The 22,268-nt window shown below is 40.5% G+C and overlaps 3 protein-coding genes across 3 annotated transcripts; 1 reads left to right on the top strand and 2 right to left on the bottom strand.

Moving 5' to 3' along the window:
* On the top strand, window positions 14,711–17,136 carry LOC109213926. Its single transcript, XM_019377771.1, has 2 exons — window positions 14,711–15,179; window positions 16,252–17,136. The coding sequence occupies exons 1-2, from the start codon at window positions 15,143–15,145 to the stop codon at window positions 16,647–16,649; spliced, it is 435 nt and encodes a 144-aa protein (XP_019233316.1). The 5' UTR covers window positions 14,711–15,142; the 3' UTR covers window positions 16,650–17,136.
* Window positions 17,223–20,683, bottom strand: LOC109213908. Its single transcript, XM_019377750.1, has one exon. The coding sequence runs from the start codon at window positions 18,124–18,126 to the stop codon at window positions 17,320–17,322; it is 807 nt and encodes a 268-aa protein (XP_019233295.1). The 5' UTR covers window positions 18,127–20,683; the 3' UTR covers window positions 17,223–17,319.
* LOC109213917 lies at window positions 20,790–22,034 on the bottom strand. The gene has a single exon (XM_019377761.1). It carries the CDS (start codon window positions 21,687–21,689, stop codon window positions 20,892–20,894), a length of 798 nt encoding a protein of 265 aa, XP_019233306.1. The 5' UTR covers window positions 21,690–22,034; the 3' UTR covers window positions 20,790–20,891.

Genomic DNA, 22,268 nt, shown 5'->3' on the forward strand with positions numbered 1-22,268 from the left:
CATTAATCAAGGCACTTGTGGTCATCCACTATCACTGCTGTGACAATGTCCACAAATGAACACACCTCCGTGCTATTGGGTTGTCTCATTGATTTGCACACATGAAATACCACCTTCTCATCACCCACACGAAATGTTAACTCCCCTGCTTCCACATCAACCAATGCCTTCCCCGTAGCTAGGAAAGGTCTTCCAAGAATGATTGGCACCTCAAAATCCACTTCGCAGTCCAACATGACAAAGTCGGCCGGCAATATGAATTTGTCCACCCGGACAAGCACATCGTCAATTATACCTAAAGGCCTCTTCATCGACCGGTCCGCCATTTGAAGTCTCATTGAGGTTGGCCTAGGTTGCCCAATTCCTAAAGTCTTGAAGACTGAGTACGGCATCAAATTAATTCTAGCCCCCAAGTCACATAGGGCCTTAGCAAACTCTGCACTCCCGATAGTGCAAGGAATAGTGAAAGCTCCAGGGTCTTCTAGTTTCGGGGCCATAGAATGCACAATCGCACTAACTTGGTGCGTCATCTTTATTGTTTCACACTCCATAGAACGCTTCTTGGTGACTAAATTCTTCATGAATTTTGCGTACCCAGGCATTTGTTCGAGTGCCTCCAACTAAGGAACATTGATTGTGTAGGCTCTTCATCATGTNCCAAGCTATCCCGCTTGAGTTTCTTCCTTTGGTTGGAAGAGAGCTCACACGGGACATTACCAGTCACAATGAAGTTGGCGATGTCCGCGAACCATGGCATATCACACATAGAAACGGAAAGAAGCTGCTCGTCGGGGAACCTATCATTAATCTCAATACCATCACATGGTCTCCCCTCTTCCTTTAACCGGGACAAATGGTCTGCAACTTGATTCTTGCTTCCCTTTCTATCCACAATCTCTAAGTCAAATTCCTGAAAGAGTAGCACCCACCTCATCAGTCTTGCTTTCGAATCCTTCTTAGTCATCAAATACCGGAGGGCTGCATGGTCCGTGTGTATGATCACCTTTGCCCCCATAAGATAAGGTCGAAATTTCTCCATCGCAAACACAATAGCCAATAGCTCTTTTTCCGTCACTGTGTAGTTTCTTTGGGCCTCATTCATCGTTTTGCTAGCATAATACACAGGATGGAACATTTCGTTGATCCTTTGGCCTAGCACCGAACCTACCGCCACAGCGTCGCACATAAGTTCAAAAGGCAAATCCCAATTAGGTGCGGTGATTATAGGAGTTGTGGTCAACTTGTGTTTCAATAGCTCAAAAGATTCCATGCACTTCTCATCAAAGATAAACTTGACATCCTTCTCCAACAATTTGCAAAGCGGGTTCACAATTTTTGAAAAATCTTTAATGAATCGCCGGTAGAACCCGACATGACCAAGAAAACTCCTCACCCCTTTGACAGAAGTAGGGGGAGGGAGCCTTGAGATAACCTCGATTTTTGCCTTATCAACTTCAATTCCTTGCCTTGAGATTTTGTGACCCAATACAATACCCTCTTTCACCATAAAGTGACATTTCTCCCAGTTGAGCACAAGGTTGGTCTCTTCACATCTTTCCAACACCCTATCCAAGTTCACCAAACATTCCTCAAATGAATCCCCCACCATGCTGAAATCGTCCATGAAGACTTCCAAGATATCCTCCACCATATCGGTGAAAATTGCCATCATACACCTTTGGAAGGTCGCCGGGGCATTACATAATCCAAATGGCATTCTCGAGAAAGCGAACGTGCCATAAGGACATGTAAAAGTTGTCTTCTCCTTATCCTCCGGGGCAATGAGAATTTGATTGTACCCCGAGTAGCCATCTAGAAAACAATAAAAGGCCCGGCCCGCAAGACGATCGAGCATTTGGTCCAAGAATGGTAGTGGAAAATGATCTTTTCTTTTCACCTTGTTAAGCTTTCTATAGTCCATACACACTCTCCAACCCGTAACCGTCCGAGTAGGAATCAACTCATTGTTGGCATTGAACACTACCGTCATTCCACCCTTCTTTGGCACACATTGGACCGGAGAGGTCCATGAACTATCCGAGATTGGGTAAACCACACTGGCGTCTAACCACTTGATAACCTCCTTCTTTACCACTTCTTGCATCGCTTCATTTAATCTTCTTTGATGTTCAAGAGAGGGCCTTGCATCCTCCTCCAAAATGATATTGTGCATGCAAAATGCGGGGCTTATCCCCTTAATATCGGCCAATGCCATCCAATCGCCTTTTTACGCTTTTGAAGAACCGCCAAAGTGGCGTCAACCTGCATGTTAGTTAGGCACGAAGAAAGAATAACGGGTAAAGTAGAATTTGAACCCAAAAACTCATACCAGAGGTGTGGAGGAAGTGGCTTCATCTCCAACACCGGTGGCTCCTCAATTGATGGTTTGGTTGGTGGAGTTCTGCGATTCTCAAGATCCAAAGACAGCTTCCTAGGCTCATAGGAATATGAACCCATGCCATGCAATGCATTCACGCACTCCACTCTACCGGCATCATCATTGACATCCATGTTAAGAAGCACGGCTTCAAGAGGATCTTCAACATTAATCAAGGCACTTGTGTCATCCACTATCACTGCTGTGACAATGTCCACAAATGAACACACCTCCGTGCTATTGGGTTGTCTCATTGATTTGCACACATGAAATACCACCTTCTCATCACCCACACGGAATGTTAACTCCCCTGCTTCCACATCAACCAATGCCTTCCCCGTAGCTAGGAAAGGTCTTCCAAGAATGATTGGTACCTCAAAATCCACTTCGCAGTCCAATATGACAAAGTCGGCCGGCAATATGAATTTGTCCACCCGGACAAGCACATCGTCAATTATACCTAAAGGCCTCTTCATCGACCGGTCCGCCATTTGAAGTCTCATTGAGGTTGGCCTAGGTTGCCCAATTCCCAAAGTCTTGAAGACTGAGTATGGCATCAAATTAATGCTAGCCCCCAAGTCACATAGGGCCTTAGCAAACTTTGCACTCCCGATAGTGCAAGGAATAGTGAAAGCTCCAGGGTCTTCTAGTTTCGGGGCCATAGAATGCACAATCGCACTAACTTGGTGCGTCATCTTTATTGTTTCACACTCCATAGAATGCTTCTTGGTGACTAAATCCTTCATGAATTTTGCGTACCCAGGCATTTGTTCGAGTGCCTCCACTAAAGGAACATTGATTGTGAGGCTCTTCATCATGTCTATGAATTTCTTGAACTGATTGTCATTCTTTTGCTTTGCTAACCGCTGAGGATATGGTGGAGGTGGTCTAGGCACGGGTGCCTTAGCCTTGGGCACCGCCGGCTCGGGTATATCAATAATGTGTTCCCTAGACGGGTTCACGGCATCTTGAGTCTCTACCCCGGCCTCATCATCAATATCAATCCGCACATCATTTGTCACTATTGGTTCAACCACATTGTCAACATTCAAAGGCACATCATCATCATGCAACTCAACTTCATCATTCACAACCCGATTCTTATCCGAGGCATGCACATCACCGCCTCTTCCACTCCTAGTTGTAACTGCCATCACATGATTGTTACCCCCCTTTGGGTTCACTACCGTGTCACTTGGTAGCGCACCTTTAGGTCGGGTATTTAAAGCTTGAGAAATTTGTCCTATTTGCACCTCTAGGTTCCGGATGGATGTGTTATGTGAAGCCAATTGTGCGTCAGAATCTTGGTTCTTTTTCATCATCTGCTCGAACATCATCTCTATCCAGCCCATATCACTCTTGGAAGAACTAGGCCCTTGCGACTGAAATGGGGTGGATTGTTTGGTTGTTGGAACATGGGGGGCCTTTGAAATCCTTGCCCCCTACCACCATTATTCCACCCTCCTTGATTGCTATTGTTGTTGCTCCAGTTGTTGTTTCCGTTCCAATTGCCTTGGTTGTTACCTTGATTACCCCAATTGTTATTCTGATTGTTATTGTTCCAATTGTTACCACCTTGTTGTTGATTATTGTTACTCCAATTTCCGCCACCTTGTTGATTGCCCCAATTGCCTTGGGGGCGCCACTGTTGATTCCCTTGATTTCCTCTATTTCCTTGGTAGTTATTGACATATTGGCATTCCTCACTTTGCTCATCATAACACTCGTTCGAGTAACCACCACCATCATTGTTGTTGTCAAATTGCTCGCAATTACCTTGTTGTTGTTGTTGCCCCCGTTGCCTCCTTTTCAACATAGACACATTCTCCATTGCATTGACTTGGCGCGGGCTTTGAACTTGTTGCAATTGCGCCTTCGCCAATTGATTCATTGTTGTTGTAAGTTCGGCAATTGCTTGGCCATGGTTATTCAATTCCTTGTGCAAATGGATGACTGTGGGGTCACCTTGGGGCACATTCACTTGGCTTTGCCATGCCGAAGAAGTGTCGGCAATTTCATCAAGTACATGACATGCCTCTTGGTAAGAAAGTTTCATAAAGTTCCCACCGGCCAATTGGTTCACAATGCACTGATTCGTGGTGTTGATGCCCCTATAGAAAGTCTGCTGGATCATCGCCTCAGTCATGTCATTGTTAGGGCACTCCTTCACCATTGTTCTATAACGTTCCCAGATCTCGTGCAATGGTTCCGTTGGCATTTGCTTGAAAGCTAGAATTTCATCCCGAAGAGCTGCCATATGACTTGGAGAAAAGAACTTGGCAATAAATTTGTCCGCCAATTCATCCCATGTGTGAATAGAACGATTCGGAAGCCTTTCTAACCAGTCCAACGCCTTACCCCGAAGAGAAAACGGGAAAAGCCTCAATCTCAACGCATCCTCTGACACATTCGTTTGTTTGCTGCCCCAGCAAGTATCTACGAACCCCTTCAAGTGCTTGTATGCATTTTGGTCGGAGGCGCCCGTAAAATATCCCCTTTGCTCGAGCAAGGTTAACATAACATTTGTGATTTGAAAGTTCCCCGCCCGGATTCGGAGAGGAACAATGGCACTCGCGTACCCTTGATTTGGAAGAACTCTTGGGACTGCTCTTGGCGGTGGCGGAGGAGGGTCTGGAATAGGATTGTTGTCATTTGCGTTGGCCGGACGGCCTCTACGTGGAACTTGAGGTGGTATAACCTCTTTGGGCTCAAGATCATCTACTTCCTCCCCCGCATTCACGTTGCCAAGAGGGTCGTTTGCATTGAGAGCCATAGTACCTGATTGATCGACACAAACAGAATTAGTAAACAAGAAGGAAAGAGAAGCAAAACACAAAACTAACTAAACAGATAGTCAACACCGTAAGCTCCCCGGCAACGGTGCCAAAAAGTTGATCGCAGCCGTCTCAACACTACACAATGATAGGAAGAGTGGGTAGCAATAACTAATACCCGAATAGTGGATCGGGGTCGAATTTCCACAGGGAGCTTGGTATGGAGTTGTATTACCTGTTTAGCCTAGAATTGCGTTTGTACTTCTAATTGCACTCCTAACATTTTTGGGGGTTTTTATATTTAAAACTACTATTGTAAACTAAGGATTAAAGCTAAATTATGCTAAGAAAATATTGCTAAGTTGTGCTTAATATAGGAAAAAGGCACTAGGGTCGTGACACTACCAAGGTGGCTAGCTAACGGGTAGAAGATACTAAGGGGAGATTGATAAATCTGGGTTTATTGCTATAGCCATTGCACAATTGCACTCATTCTCACACCTCTCGGTAGAGAGAACGATTTTGCCCAATTGACTCTCTCGAGACCAATTAGGTAGGCCAATTAGACCAGGCAACTAGGGCTCAAGTAGGGTAGTTACTCTTTCGAGTTTAACCCGTTAATTGGGACTACCATTCTCATGGTTCCATCCCAATTCCTTGTTGGGTTAACTTTTAGGGTCATATGACTCTCTTTCTCAAGAAGAGTTAGACCCACTAAGTTTGAATTCATGTTTGCAACCACAAATTCTAGATTGAAACACAAAATCAACCCAAATAACAAATACCCAATCTCAATCTCACCCTAGAATGCAACACCCTTTAACTACCCACACTAGGGTTGAGCCACAACCCTAGCTAATGGGTTTAGCTAGACATAATTAAAGAAGAAACAGTAGAAGTAGATGATGAAAATAACATAATGATTGATTACTAATTAAAAATTATGATATTGAAGAGGAAAATTGCCAAAATAGGCTACACAATAGTTCTCACGAGCGCAACTCTTGTTCAGAATCTAAAACTTAACCTAAAAATGTAAAAAGATCTATTTATACCCAGCTGGAAAATCTGGACAAAAATACCCCTGCGGAGGATCGGTGCGGACCGCGCAGGAATGGGGCGCGGCCGCATAGCTTGACTTGGCCAAATTTCCATGTCTCTGAATCTCCTTCACGCGGACCGCACTGATATGTAGCGCCGGACTCGTGAGACTTAAGCCTTCTCTGAACTTCCCTTGCGCGGACCGCGCAGAAATAGAGTGCGGCCGCGTGGCTTGCACCTCAAATTACCCCTCTCTGAATCTCCTAGCGCGTCCGCGTGGCAAATCAGTGCGGTCCGCGCTAGGTCTACCTTTTCCTCAACTTCACTTGTTCTTGACACTTGGCATGTTTCACTCCGTTTTGAGCCGATCTTTGACATTTGTCACCTTCTTGCTCAAACCTGTAATCAAGCGCAACTTGTAAGCCTTTTGGGACTATTTTGTGGCTATTTGTAACAAAAGCAATAGCAAGTAAGGGGTATAATCATGGTAAAATCCTAGCTTATCAACTACCCCTTTCTATATTCTGGGCAAATGCCTTGATCCGGGAGATATCCATACTATCCTGCAATGCAGCGGTGGCACACGCCTCGGTCAACTCTGGGGCTAACCCTGCTATAAACCTGTGGATTCTATCCCACATAGTAGCAACTATGGATGGTGCATATCTGACCAATGAGTCAAAACGGAGACTATACTCTCAAACACTCATTTGCCCTGCTTGAGGGCTAGAAACTGATCGGGTCGGGCCTATCGGACCTCTCGCGGTAAGTACTGGTCAAGGAAGGCATCTAAAAAATTCTCCCAAATAGCAGGAGGTGCATCACGTCCCCTGGACCTTTCCCACCCCTCGTACCAAAGGATGGCTATATCTCGGAGTCGAAAAGCTGCTAACTCAACTGCCTCTTTCTCCATGGCATGCATAGCCCGAAAGATCCTATGAAGCTGATCTATGAAATTCTACGGGTCCTCCCTCTGATCTGTCCCCATGAACTCTGGGGGATTCAAAGCAATAAACTTTCAGACCCTTGAACTCCCAGATCCCTCAGAAGGTCCTGCACTAGCGGATGCCCTGGCATGTTGCTGGGTAGCTACCAACTGTGCCAACAATTGCTATGCACTCCTCAAGTCCTGATCTGATGGAAGCGGAGGGGGAACTGGATGTGCGGTCTCCCTAGGAATCTCCTCAGGTGGCAAAGGAGCCGGTAATTGCTGGGTAGGGGTCTCTCCCTAGGACTCCGATTGGGCCCCATCTACTGGGGGTACCCTGCTAGTCCCCTAACCTACTGCTGTTTCCCTCCTCTGGCTAGCCGTAGTTGTCCTAGTTACCGTCATCTGTGCATGCAAACGTCAACATGTAAGCTTAACTCAAATTTCCTATAACTCATTGGTACAACACGATTCAGATTTTAAAGAAGGGTAACCAACTCCTAAATGCCCTGTAGTCCCCCGCTTATATAATGTGGTGCACCACACATCTATAAACAAGACCCTAATAGACACGGCTTGTAGACTCCCTAGGACAGAACTGCTCTGATACCACTTTTGTCACGCCCCGAGCCCGGGGGCGAGACCGGCACCCAGTGCCTCATTTATCCTTGCATACCACTTGCGACTAAGAGACTCTAAAAATGTAATGTCATAATCTGGCGATGGGCCACATTACAAGATAAGGTATCATGCAAAATATAAAACTGAAAAGAGACTAATGCTGACTAAACGTCAACATAAAGCTGGGCCGGCAAGGCCGTCATAATTACTACAACTGACAAGCCAACAACATATACGTACAGGGCCTACAAGACCTACTACACCAACCGACAAGATATGTCTACAAGCCTCTACTGGCAGATGTACCATGATCGGAACAGGGCCCCGACCTACCCATAACCTATCTACATATATACACAAGATGTACACCAAACTTCAAGACCCGGCAACTCCGAAGGACGGGGAGCTTACCGATAAAGCTGAACTCAGGAAAACACCTACTAAGGAGGTCTACCTGTCTGTCTGTCTGAACTTGCACGCATGAAATGCAGCGCCCCTAAAAAGGGACGTCAGTATGAAATAATTTACCGAGTATGTAAGGCAATATACTGAAAGCTGAAACTGAACTGATAACCTGAACATATGCTTACCNTGTCTACAAGCCTCTACTGGCAGATGTACCATGATCGGAACAGGGCCCCGACCTACCCATAACCTATCTACATATATACACAAGATGTACACCAAACTTCAAGACCCGGCAACTCCGAAGGACGGGGAGCTTACCGATAAAGCTGAACTCGGGCAACCACCTACTGAGGAGGTCTACTCGTCTGTTTGTCCGAACCTGCACGCATGAAATGCATCGCCCCAGAAAGGGACGTCAGTACGAAATAATGTATATGTAAGGCAATATACTGAAAGCTGAAACTGAACTGATAACCTGAACATATGCTTACCTGCTGATACTGACTCAATTCTCTAAATATAATAAGTAAAATAGGTGTCCGGCCTTATAAGGCTCGTTATATATATATATATATATATATATATATATATATATATATATATATATATATGTATATATATATATATAACTACTCTGCCATAGTAGGCTCGCTCATAGGCGCTCGACCATACTAGGCTCTGTATCTCCGCCAACTAGGCTCGCTCATAGGCGCTCGGCCATAGTAGGTTCGGTGTATAACTTATCATCTGATGAGAGGTTGCCTAATAGGGGCCTGCCCATCGATTATAGCTCGATGGTAATGAAAATACTTTAATATTGTACATATAAATTCTCTTCTCTCTTGACTGGAAGAAGGAATTACTCAATTGAATATGAAGTCCCGATAAAGAGAATATCATAACTTACTAAACTAGGAAAATATACGTAACTTGCGAGACTAGCAAAATATACGTAAATTCCGGGATATGAATTTTTCTTTATGACTCGTTATCAAACTTGTGTAATTACAAGATCATGCAAAATGAAGGAAGAGCTTAGCCTTAACATACCTGGAGTAGGGAAAAATCCGTATGACATTCTTGAAAAAGGTTACACCGCACTCCCTTAGAACCGTAAAATTTTACGTTGCTACGTCTTTAAAAATTCTCGTTGGATTTTCTTTTGTAGGAATTTCTTGCAAGAAAGATATTGTTGCGTCTCACTCTGTTTGTAACATTTGCAAAGAAATTTGCTGAAAGTTTTGAAGAATCACTAACGTTCTTTTCTTACCTGGTTCGTAGTAAGGTTTTGCCTTAAATGATCTCTAGGATTTGTGTTTTGGTAACACTTCATGTTGACTCACCCTGTTTGTAACATTTGCAAAGAAATTTGCTGAAAGATTTGAAGAATGACTTTAACGTTCTTTTCTTACCTAGTTTGTAGTAAGGTTTTGCCTTAAATGATCTCTAGGATTTGTGTTTTGGTAACACTTCATGTTGCCACCTATCAAGAGTGACTAATAGTCATCTCTTCATTAAGAGGCTTGCTGCCACGTGGGGGGTGGGGCTAATTTTAATCTTATCCCATAACCAATTAATTAATTAGGTAATATTCCGTTACCCGGTAATTAATCAATTACCCGCATAATTAAGAATTATCTCAAATTACTTAAAATTTTACTTATTTTAAATATACTTTATATATCTTACTATCACGGTCATATAGTACCTTGTATGGTACTAGTCCATAAATATCGGGTATTAACGCTCGGCCCATATTTTATCCCAAATTGACAGCCTTCAACAAAACTCATTTTCTTTAATTCGTGTACCCTTTCCTTCATGGCACTTATTAGTTGTTATAAATAGCATAAATATGCTAACCTCCAGATAATCTCATCTCCGAGTCTATGTCAATTAACTGAAGACGAAATTTTAACGTACGAAAAACGCGAGATGTAACAGGAATTTTATATCATTGGTATTCTTTTTCTCTCTTTCTCTCATCCACATCTTTTTTTGTCTATTTTGCTTTACAACTTAGAATTAGATTTCCCAATAAGTAATAGTAATACAAACTAACCAAATCTTGTGGAAGATCCTCAGCATCCCTCGGTGGTGAGCTATAACTAAGTCGGCGCCCACTATCTACATCTCGTCCGGACGAGAATCAGTAGTCGTCGATGCCTCTAGAAGGTCAGGAAAATACGCATCCCAGTCCTGTAAGGTAAAGGCCGTGCCCGCGATCAACAATGGAGCTGACGGGGTCACCTGCGAAGTCCCTAGACTAAGCCTCAGGTTAAATGATGTGATATCGCTAGGATCAGGGTGGTCACCTAGCTGATCAACTCCAACATCCTCAACAGGTGCCTCAATGCCGCCTTGCTAGGGACCACCTCCTCGCCGATCACCACGACCTCGTGGGACACCCCTACCTCGTGGGATAGCCCTACCTCATGGCACACCCCTGCCATGTCGACCACGCTCAAGCTGCACTGCTGGCCCCTGATGGTACTGCTTTGACGCCATATAATCAGCCTCGTGTGTTAAGCGCTCACTATCCCGGGCTCGCTGCAATGTCTGGGCAGCCAAATCTATAACCTGCCTGCTATAGTCGTGCAAAATGGCCGCTCCCTCGCCGGCATGCTGCTGATCTGCAGTCCCAACTGGTGGAACATATGTAGTCCAATAACATGCACAACATGTAAAATATTAATTGCGAAACGGTAATGTTAACGAACCGACCGCCAGCGCGATGAACGAGATTCCCGACGATAAGTCGGGTAATGCTGCAGTATCAGCCGATATATGCATGCTCATCATCCATAAGATGAGCTGGAGGGGGTGGTAGAATCAGGTCATGCCACTGGTCCCAACTCTTGATCTGCGCCTCTAGCCATGCCTTATATGTCTGGTCAACCTTCGAACGATCATCCCGTTGGTAATGAGTCCTAACCCAAGCGGGCGGTGGAGGTACATGCTGCGATCGACCAAACCGGCGAAGGACTCGCTTGGTGGCATGATGCTCGAAAATATCGAGACATACCAACGGGATGAAAGATCTCCACATAAGTCGCCCGGTCGAGCAATAATCGGGCAAACTAGCTATAAGCGCGTCGCTGTAGGGCGTCCAAATGAACTATCACGTAAAAAAAGGAACCGTGAGTATACGCAACACATATAAGTCCAGGCCAAGTAAACTAAAGTATAGAATTACCTGCGCGTCCTCCAGCAAATCTAACAAATCTCTGCAATACGGGAGATTTTGTCGAGCCTCATACTCGCGTTCGTATCCCTGCCCCTCAACCCACCTCCTAGCCAAAGGGAGAAACGGTGGAGGTGGTGCATCCTGAGCTATAGGTGGTAGAGGTGGCTGCAATTGCAAGAATCGCTCCCAGGCCCAAACCTAATATACAATTTGGACCTAAAATTTAAGGTGTATTTTTATGATGTATATTATAATGAAGAGAGTATTTGTCTATGTTTTCACCTGCAGCAGCGACATAAATCCTGCAACGTCTTGCTGGGTGCCCATACATGCCCGACACATCTGTCGGTACAAGTAACCAAGAACAGCAGCACCCTAGTTGTACTGAGGTAAATCATCTAGCAGCTCAAGATGATGAAGAAATCTCAAGCTGACTAGGTTTCCCGAAGTGTTCGGGAACAATACGCCTCCAAACATAAGCAGCAGCAGCGACCTCGTGTACCATCTAATATGAAGCTCCGGTGTATCATGAGTAATGTCATCATGCATGGCCTCCAAATACTACCGGATGGGCGTCAACGAAATACGACTAGCCCCAACCAGTAAACCCTTATCCTCTGGTCGAAAATCGCTAAGCCGCTGCCAAGTCTCCAGGTACGGAGCTCCCGTATAATCTCCCATGCCTCGCGGCAAAGCAACAACAAGTCCATCAACCGCCAGCCCATAAAGGACCTCCACGTCCTGCAGCGTGATAGTGGCCTCGCCAATGGGCAAATGGAATGTGTGCGTCTCTGGTCGCCACCGCTCTATCAAAGCCGTGAGCAACGAACAATCCAGCTGCAACCGGCCGATCTCAATGATCCTATAAAAGCCCGTATCCTGCAGGAGTCTGACTACACGGGGATGGAGCTGGCGTTCCCTAAGAAAGTCCAAGAAATAGTCTATCCTCCTGGAACGTAAAGTTTGGCCAATAACTCCCCCTCCCATATGTAGGAAAGACCTATGCTCAGCCTGTAGCAGTAGTAGCTCTAGGGAGGTAGGTCAGGGATGCGAAGGCGGAACCTCCATGACGACTACTGTAAATTGAACAAAATTAATTATATTATTTTTCTTTTCCACTGCTTAAATATATTGCAATACCTTGAATATTACATTTTATTCGATATTTTTACTATATTGTTAATTAGGTTGATACATTTTCAATATTATACTTTTATTTTTTATACGTTACTTTAGTATGTTAGTTTTATTATTTTATATGTTTGTTTGTTATTCACCTATTTTTTACTACACATGATTTAATTATTAAATATTCACATTTTGGTTCCGAACACAATATATGAGGCCCAGTAGCACCAATGTATCCTGAATTCTTATGTTCATGATGAGAATCTTTTTCCGATACTTCACACAACAGGTCTGTTATTTTATATGTTAGTTTTATTATTCAATATGTTAGTTTATTATTTTATATCTTAGTTTTATTATTTAATATGTTAGTTTTATTATTTAATATGTTAGTTTATTATTGTATATGTTAGTTTTATTATTTAATATGTTAGTTTTATTATTTAATATATTTGTTTGTTTGTTATTGACTTATCTTTTACTATACTAAAATTAAATAATTAATTTTATTAACTATACAAGATTTAATTATTAAATAATTACATTTTAAATCCAGACACAGTATTTGAGGCCCAGTAGCACCAATGTATCCTGAATTCTTATGTTCTTACGTTTGTTGACTATAATTGGAGATAATTTGTGTTTGAATATCAGTTTTGGACGTATTTTTGGGAATAAGAGATACTTAAATGATTCATTTCTATAACTACAAGGATATTACACTAAAGGGCACTACATTTTACTACGCTAAAAGGTCACTACATTACAAATACAAACACTACATTAGGCCACAAGATATCATTACAGGGTACTAAAGTAAAAATTTATCTCGTTTACTAGTCTTTTAGCAAATTAATAATCTAAACCGGATAAAAATAACAAATCAATCACGAAATTACATATACCATAGTAAAAAGTAACTAATTAATGTTTTTTTTAACAACTAATTACAATTTCTCTATTTTACAAATTATTTTAACACACTAATACCATAGTCCAGATAAAAAACAACAAATTAGTTAAATCGCGAAACAATCACAAAATAACATAGAACACATAAAAAATAACTTATATGCATTTTTTATACAAGTTTTATCAAAAACTAAATCGGAATAACTCAATTTAAGGTTTTAGGTGTCGAAGAATTTATGATTTTGAGCCGAAATAACCAACAACGTCCGAGATAACTCCTTAGCTAGCACGTGGGACCGAGAATCTTTACTTTATGTGGGACGGGTGAGCTATGGGGGTGGGGGGAGGGGAGGGGGGGGGGGCGTTCTGGTTCTGTTTTGGGGAAGGGAAGAAGACGTTATATTTATATATATATATCGTCTTTTGTTAAGATGCTATACATAGCGTCTTAACAAAAGACGCTATATTTTTCCGTTTTTTTAAATTCAAATATAGCGTCTTTTAAAAGACGCTATACTTAACTGGCCAAACCTATATATATTTTGGTAACTCTTTTTTTTCCCACACATTTTGGTCACTTAACACTCTGTTTGGATCATTGTTCCCCATCGTTTTATATTGAATTGTATTGTATTGTATCGTATTGTATCGTATCGTTTTATGAATACAATGTTTGGATAGATTGTATTGTTTGTTATTGTTAAATAATATTTTGCTGTTTGGTTTGAACGTATCGTACTGTACTGTAACTGATAGTTTACTAAAATACCCTCAATTGTTTAAATATTAAATTTATCACAAATTATGCATAATAAAAATTTTATAAAGCAAAACAGAAGAAGGCAAAACCCCTTAAGAAAGTAGAACAAAGGAGCGAGACAGAAGAAGGCAACCCAAAGGAGCACAGCTAAGTAGAATTGAGTTAAAAGTAAATTAGGAGAAAAAATAAAACAGAAGGTAGCAAAACACCTTTAACATTGGCGGCAAAAGTCCTGGAAAAAAAATAAAGTAGGTCATAGGTTGGATATTTGGAGTTAAAATAGCAAAAAAAGCTAAAGGGTAAAATAGAATTGTGGAGTAATACGCTAGGATATAATTGAAAAGAAAAATAGGAACAATCTCACCTTACCAAATCGGTTATTTTAAAAAGGTGAACTTTTCATTGTTATGCAACAATGAATTTAACAATACAACAATCAAAACAAACATTATTTTGGATAGCAATACCATTCAATACAACTGTAACAACCATCCAAAAAACTGTAAGTCAAAAACAACCACATTTTGGTTCCGGCCTCCTCAGGGCTACCTTCGAACCTTAAATTCATGTATTACTCTCTGATCCATTGACTATCTTTGCTATTTTTGGTACTTAGAACTTTACGTATGTTTATCTTCTTCTTTTAATTTCTTTGTTTTGTTGACTTGTTAATAATACGTAATGTACTTTTGGGCTGAGCTTCATAGTGCTTTGAATAAGTTGATAAAAAGACCCTTTTTTGGGCTAGAGCATAGGGTAGAAATTCTGCGTATATATGGGCGATGTTAACAATTTCTTTTCAAGATCACTGTTTTTTGAGTTATCTCTTTCCCGTCAAACTAATTGATCGAATGAGGTGGTTGAGTTTCTGACTTCAAAGAATTTGTTATTGCTCTTGTAAAATTTTCATGGGTGAGTGTCTTTGATGTTTCACTGAACATATAGGGTTCTATTGTAGCTGGGAGCTTACCCCTCTTCTATATGTAATATACACAACCTGCAGGATATGAAAGAAGACATTGTGTGTAGCTTCTTCCTAATAGGTTAGTTGGACTTTTTCTTCCTATGTTGTATTAATTTGTAAAACTTGTTGTCACGATAATTTCTGTCTTACTTCTATTCATTTGATTTTGTTTGCCCTATATAAAAAAATTAATTTGATTTTGTTTGCTGTTCGGACATAACTTGTTGTTGATTTGCCTTCTTTTTTTCAGTTACTTGTAATATCTTATCTTACCAGATTTCAGTTTGATGGTTTCTTTTATAAAACTGTTCTTTTCTTCCACTGGGATGGATATTATCATCAAGGTGTAGGTTCATGAAATCTTATTTCAGTAAATCGGAGAAGTTGACTAGCACCTTTCTTAAGCTGAATCAATGGTACAAAATGCTTACTCATCATCAGAACTAAGAGACACTTAAGAAGATATGAGAATTATATATTTCGTCCTCATGTTTGTATGCGAAAGCTATTTTTGTACCCCCTTATTTAGATGCACACTACCTTAGTTGGATTTAAATGACAGACCTGTAAGACAGTGCCTACCCTTTCTTTCTGTTCATGAATCCCTCATATATGATATATCTAGTATCATAGGTAGAGTGATATCTCCAGTTTTCTCATACTGGCATTGCCTTTGTTATGAGACTTGAGCTTATCCGTGCACCACAACTGCGACCCTTGTCTTCATGCAATCAGGCTATTCTTTGCTACTAAAGTGGCACCTTGTCTCTTGGTCTATCTCGTCGTCCCTCTCCTAACCTGTCCTTAGTTGCATATTTGGACCCTTACTGGTTTATTACCCCACTACCTATTGCTCCACTATGGTTTTGCTGTTTTTCTTGGTTCTGACATTGTCCCCTTGAGTGCAAGAAACAACCTACTGGTACTAAACCCAGCACATATTGACAACTCCAATCCATCAATTACATAGACAAAGCATATTCAGATAAGATATATAGATTATTACTAAGTCATACTGATGAAATGGATCTAAAAAAGCAAATGTAAAATTCAAAGTGGATACATATATGATTAAAATTTTCTTTATGCAACGTAACGTCTGATTGTTCTGTTTCTTTTCTGCTTATTCTTTTTTTTTTTCATGATTGTAGCTGCAGCATTGTTCTTGTATCATGTATCTGGTAGGGCTAATTGTACTTCCCACATTTTAGCTTTGTCAAGTTTTGCATCAGCTCTATTTTGGAAGCATGTCACGGACTCACGGTATTGCTTTTCAGACCAGCTAGTATATTTATTGGGAGAAAAGCGATTAAACTTGCTGAATAATGCCACCAAACTCGTAAGTCATTCATATCAAACGGATATTGTGTTGAGTAAAGTGGCATTAACGACTGTAGTGCTAATATGTTCGAGAGAGCACTCTGCCACTTTGGCTGCCTATCTGATGCAAAATCCTTGTGATGGTGGCTCCAACAACCTGCATTTCAATCCCCATTTTTTGTTTGTTGAATTCCCTTGGGAAGGCAGGAAGAAGATAAAGGATATATGAAACCTTCTTGATTAGGATTTAGGTCTAATACTTCCAATAATTTTAAGAACAAATTCAGAAAAGCTGTGGTGGTCTCCATAGCTAGTTGACAATGAACCAAATAGAAACAGAGATCATTCACAATATTATCTAATAAAGTATCCTTGTGTAAGAATGATGGATAAGAAGAATAAGGAAGAAATACTTTTTTCGAATGTAGATAAGTGGCTTCTTACCCTTTAATATTGATTTAGGAGTCAGAGAATTTTCTCATTCGCTCATTGGTTTGATCATTTCACTAATTATGCAATGGAAGTATGTAAAGGATCTGCTATTAGTTTTATCTGCTTCTCCTCTAGTTTAAGGAGAATCATTTCAATGATATTTTGAGCTATTTTCCGAGTAAAACTTAACCTGACATCAGATTTAGACAATGCTGCAAAACTCTTTCTAGATGCTGAAAGTCATAGGCGTAACCTGTTAAATTTGGACTCCATTCAGGTATTTGAATTATAGTCCTACTGCACGCTTTATGGCAGTATTCATACACAGTCCATATATAAATAATATATATATAGAGAAAGAGACATGACATTGATGTATAATCAGTCGCTTGAAGATTGTATATTTCTAACATAACTACAAAACTGTGTATATACAATTTACAGTATATGGAATAACAACTGCCAGATTAGCAGGAGAAAACATTGAGTAGCGAGCTTCTAGATCTAATCAGGCATCTAAATGTTGCTTCCAATCCATCTTCGAAGCTGACAAGATAAGTCTCAAAGCTTTCGAGCCTGGTTTCTAAGCTCACATTTTCTTCTAAGACTAGTGATGCTATTCTTTCTTTGTTTACCAATCTTGAAAGCAGTGACCATTTAGATGGCTTAGGCTTCAAAAGTGGTACACACAAGAAGGACAAGAGCATTTGGAAAGTTGAAATGCATTCTGCATTAGCTTCTTTTAGTGCTCTAATCACAGCTATTGTATCTTGATCTGCATCTAGCAAACGAGATACTGTAGTGTCTTGATCCATTTGTTTCAAGGTCAATACTAATCTTTTGGCATCCCTCTTGATCTTCTTGCTGAAAGAGGTAAATTTGGTAATGTTGTCATCTGTGGTTGAATCTCCTTTTCTCCTCCTGAGGGAGGATTGGAGATCTCTTACATTTTCTTTGCATTGTGATACAAGTTCCCTTGCAGTGCCACACAGATCAAGAAGCCTCATTGATTTATCCAATAGATCTTCAACCCATTTTGCATGTAGACTTTGGGAGAGGGCATGAAGGGTTTGAGGCAAGTTGAGAAGATTATCTATGCACTTGTACAATTTCTCCAAACCTTTTAGACCATTGCTCACTGTTGTTGGTGCAACAGATACTTCCAATGATTTGAGCTTGTTTAGCTCCTCTTCAACTCTCTGGATGGTCGGGTGTGATCTCCCAGGCAAACTGATTGATCGAACGTGATTGGATTTTGAAGAAAGTGAAGCCATTTCTTATGGTTTTCTTTCAGATTAGGGGATTTCACAAAGTTTTGATGGAATTTAATTTTGAGAGTTGGTATTTATAGGAAAACAACCATGGGAGGAGACAAGATGAGAATGGCCTAATTAAATCAGCATGTGATTGCACAGCTGGATCTTTTTTGGAACTTGTAAACCTGATACACATTTGGCCAACAAAAGGTTGTACTGATTACTTTCATTAATCCTCAGTTATAAGATGAACACGAGGCATATAATTATCATGCAAGTGTTTGCATGATTTGCCTCTTTCTGTCTCCAGAAATGGTGCCAATACTATGACAAAAAACTTTTCTATTGATATTATTTGATTGAAGATGCATCAACTTCAAGAAGCCTACTTTATTTGTTCAGTTGTTTAGTTAGTCTCTGTCATGTAATAGGTGGCCAGGTAAGGCTGTCTCCTCCATAAAGGCTTATATCCATCAACTACTAGAATACATAATATTTAGATAATTGAAATGTAAATAATGACAGAATAATGGGAATATTTTAAGGTGTCAAGATCTCAGAGGGGCTAGTAGATCAACTATAAAATTCAAAATGCACTACTGAAGTTTATCTTATGGAGTTGTACACGTATGGGATTTTTTCTTTTGGATTTGGTTGGCAAGGGGTTGGAAGCATATCTGTATAAGCTCCTAGACTAGATGTAATGCTTCCAATAAATGGTGGGCAAAACTAATTAATATATGTCGGTACATTCATATCCTGCTATTTTCCTTGGCTCCATCCGGAAGATTACAGCTAAGAACTCCTTCTCCTTGACTTGGTTAAAGATGCCCAAGATATGTCTATGATTTTCATCCTTTTAATTAGTCCAGCGGTAGGTGGCTTCTTCAGGATGCTTCACTCAAAGAGCAATTTTTAATTATATCAATAATTGATACACGAGTGTATTGGAAATAAAAATATTTTGATTTTGTGCATCCATGTATGGCTGGTTATGCTGTGCTTGTTTAATGTTTACTAAATTATTGACTGCATAGTTGTTTTCCTACACAACTCACCTTCTGGGGCAAAGAGAAGGAGGTTTTACATTCTTTACTAACAAACTTTTATAAGGCAGAATCCATGAGTTTCACATTCTTTCCGAGATATCTTATTTTTTAAGTATGCAGGGGGAGGAACTCGTAAGAATGCAGATTGAACCAAATGGGGAGAATATATTCAGGAGAGAGCTCCTCAATCTAAGTAGGCACCTATATGCTCCTTCTAATCCATCGTTAAAACTCTCAAGATGACCATCGAAGGATTCCATCCTAGTGTTAAAGTTAATGTTATCTGCTCGACATTCACATGTTATTCTTCCCTTATGCACCAATCTCAAAACCAGTGCCATTTAGACGAGTTTGACTTTAAAACTGGGACAGATAAGAAGTAGCAAGAGCATTTGCAAAATTTAAATGCATACTAAGTGGGCTTCCCCTAGTACTCTAATCACACATGTAGCATACATATCTGAATCTTGGAATTCTGATTCCTCAATGTCTTCATCCATTTTTAAGAGTTAAGACCAGGAATAACTTTTGGCTCCCCAATCTTCTTGCTGAAGGAGGTGATCTGGTAAAGCTGGCTTCTGCACTTAAGTGATCTCCTTTTCTCCTTCTGATAGAGGATTGAAGATCTCTGACATAGACACAGGCACACTTGTCAGTCGGCTAAGGAAAGTCTAGTGGGCCTGTCCATGGCACTACGCATTTAGAAGCTAGCCACGGGGCTCTGTGCCTATGACATTACATATGTGAAAAATGTCTAGCCAACTTCATACCCGTGCAATAGATGTTTCCCGATTAGCATGAGAAGATATTTAGGAGAGAACTCGGCAGTGTAATCAGGAACCTATGTTCCTTCCAAACTATATTCGAAGTTGTCAGCTGAGCCTCAAAAGAGTTCTGCCCACACTTCAAATCTATTTTTGGGGAGCATACATATCTTTGTTTTCAGGGACTGCTAGAGGATTTTTTCGGAGCAATGCAATTAAGCTTGCTGAGGAATGCCACTTTAGTCATTCATATTAAACTGATATTGAGTCGAGCAAAGTGGCAATGTTAATTGCTCCATTAATATGTTTGAAAGAATGCTATGTTGGCTGCTTCGTCCGCTGATCTGGTGCCAGATCCTTGTGGTGGATCTTCATTTTGTTTTCTTTGTTAAATTTGGCTAAGGATCTAGAAGAAAAAGGACATAGGATAAGCCTCCTGATTAGATCTACTTCTTCCAGTTATCTCAAAAGGAAGACGGATGAAATCAAGATTGTCATAGTTATAGTGGTCTCTACCTCTAGTTGGACTATGAAGTAAGATAAGCAGAACATAAGCTATATTTCTAATTCATCACTGATGCTAAAAGTATGGTGGATAAGGAGCATAAGGAAGAAGATTTTCATCCAGATTATGGCCCTTTCTTAGTTTGATCTTTGAAGCCAATTATGAGAAAAAGTATGTATGAATGTGCTATGCGTTTTATCTGTTTCCCCCTCTAGTCTAAAGAGGACCATTTCAATGGATATTGAGATTTTTGAGACACAAACTTAACCTGATATCAGGTATGGAGAAATACTGCTAAGTGCTTTCTTTGCGCTGAAACTCACAGGTATAACCTTTCAAATTTTGATCAGAGAGAGAAAGATAGAGGCAATAAGTGGTGTATAATCTTTCACTTGAAGTTTATATATTTCTAACTACAATACCGTTTATATACAATTTACAGAGTATGGAATAGCAACTGCCAGATTAGCAGGAAAGAACATTGAGGAGCGAGCTTCTAGATCTAATCAAGCACCTAAATGTAGCTTCCAGTGCACTTTCAAAGCTGTCAAGGTACGCCGCGAAGGTTTCCAGCCTGGTTTCTAAGTTCGCGTTTTCTTCTTGAACTTCAGGTGCTATTCTGTCTTTTTGTACCAATCTTGAAAGCAATGACCATTTTGATTGCTTAGGCTTCAAAAGTGGTACAGACAGGAAGGACAAGAGCATTTGGAAAGTTGAAATGCATACTGCATTAGCTTCTCTTAGTGCTCTAATTGCATCTATTGTATCTTCATCTGCATCTAGCAAGACTGATACTGCAGTCTCTTGATCCATTTGTTTCAAGTTCAAGGCTAATCTTTTGGCATCCCTCTTGATCTTCTTGCTGAAAGAGGTAAATCTGGCAACGCTGTCATCTGTAGTTGGATCTCCTTTTCTCCTTCTGAGGGATGATTGAAGATCTCTTACATTTTCTTTATATTGTGAGACAAGTTCCCTTGTAGTGCCACAAACATCAAGAAGCCTCACGGATTTGTCCAATAAATCTTCAATCCATTCAGCATCTAGACTTTGGCAGAGGGTTTGTGGCAAGTTGAAAAGATCATCTATGCGCTTGTATAATTTCTCCAGCCCGAGTAGACCATTGTACACAGTGTCTGCTGTTGGTGCAACTGATAATGATTTGAGCTTGTTTATCTCCTCTTCAACTCTTTGGGTGATAGGGTGTAATCTCCCGGGCAAACTGATTGATCGAACATGATTGGGTTTTAAAGATAGAGCAGCCATTTCTTACGGTTTTCTTTCTGATGAGGGAATTTCTCAAAGTTGTGATGGAATTGAAGCTTGAGAGTTGGTATTTATAGGCAGTACACCATAGGAGGAGACCAGATAAGCAATGGCCTAATTAAATCAGCATGTGATTGCACAGCTGGATCTTTTTGGAACTTGTAAAACTGCTACACATTTGGCCAACTAAAGGTTCTGCTGATTACTTTCATTAGTCCTCTTAGTTATGGGATAACTATGAGGCATCTCATTATCATGTGGGTGTTTGAATAATTTGCCTTTTTCTGTCTCCATATATGGTGCCAATACTATAACACAATTAATTTATTCATACTATTTAATTGAAGATTCATCAACTTCAAGAAGCCTACTTAATTTGTTCAGTTGTTTAGTTAGTTTTTGTCTTGTAAAACAGGTGGCCTGGTAAAGTTGTCTCCTCCATAATAGCTTCAATATGTCAACTACTAGAACACACAGTATTTAGATAACTAAGATATTAATGGTTAAATAGTAGTGGGAATATTTTAAGGTGTCTAGACTTTTAATAAGGGCTAGTAGATCAAATATAAAATTCATATT

This window comes from Nicotiana attenuata, chromosome 2 (genome assembly GCF_001879085.1).
Source record: "Nicotiana attenuata strain UT chromosome 2, NIATTr2, whole genome shotgun sequence".
NCBI lineage: Eukaryota > Viridiplantae > Streptophyta > Magnoliopsida > Solanales > Solanaceae > Nicotiana > Nicotiana attenuata.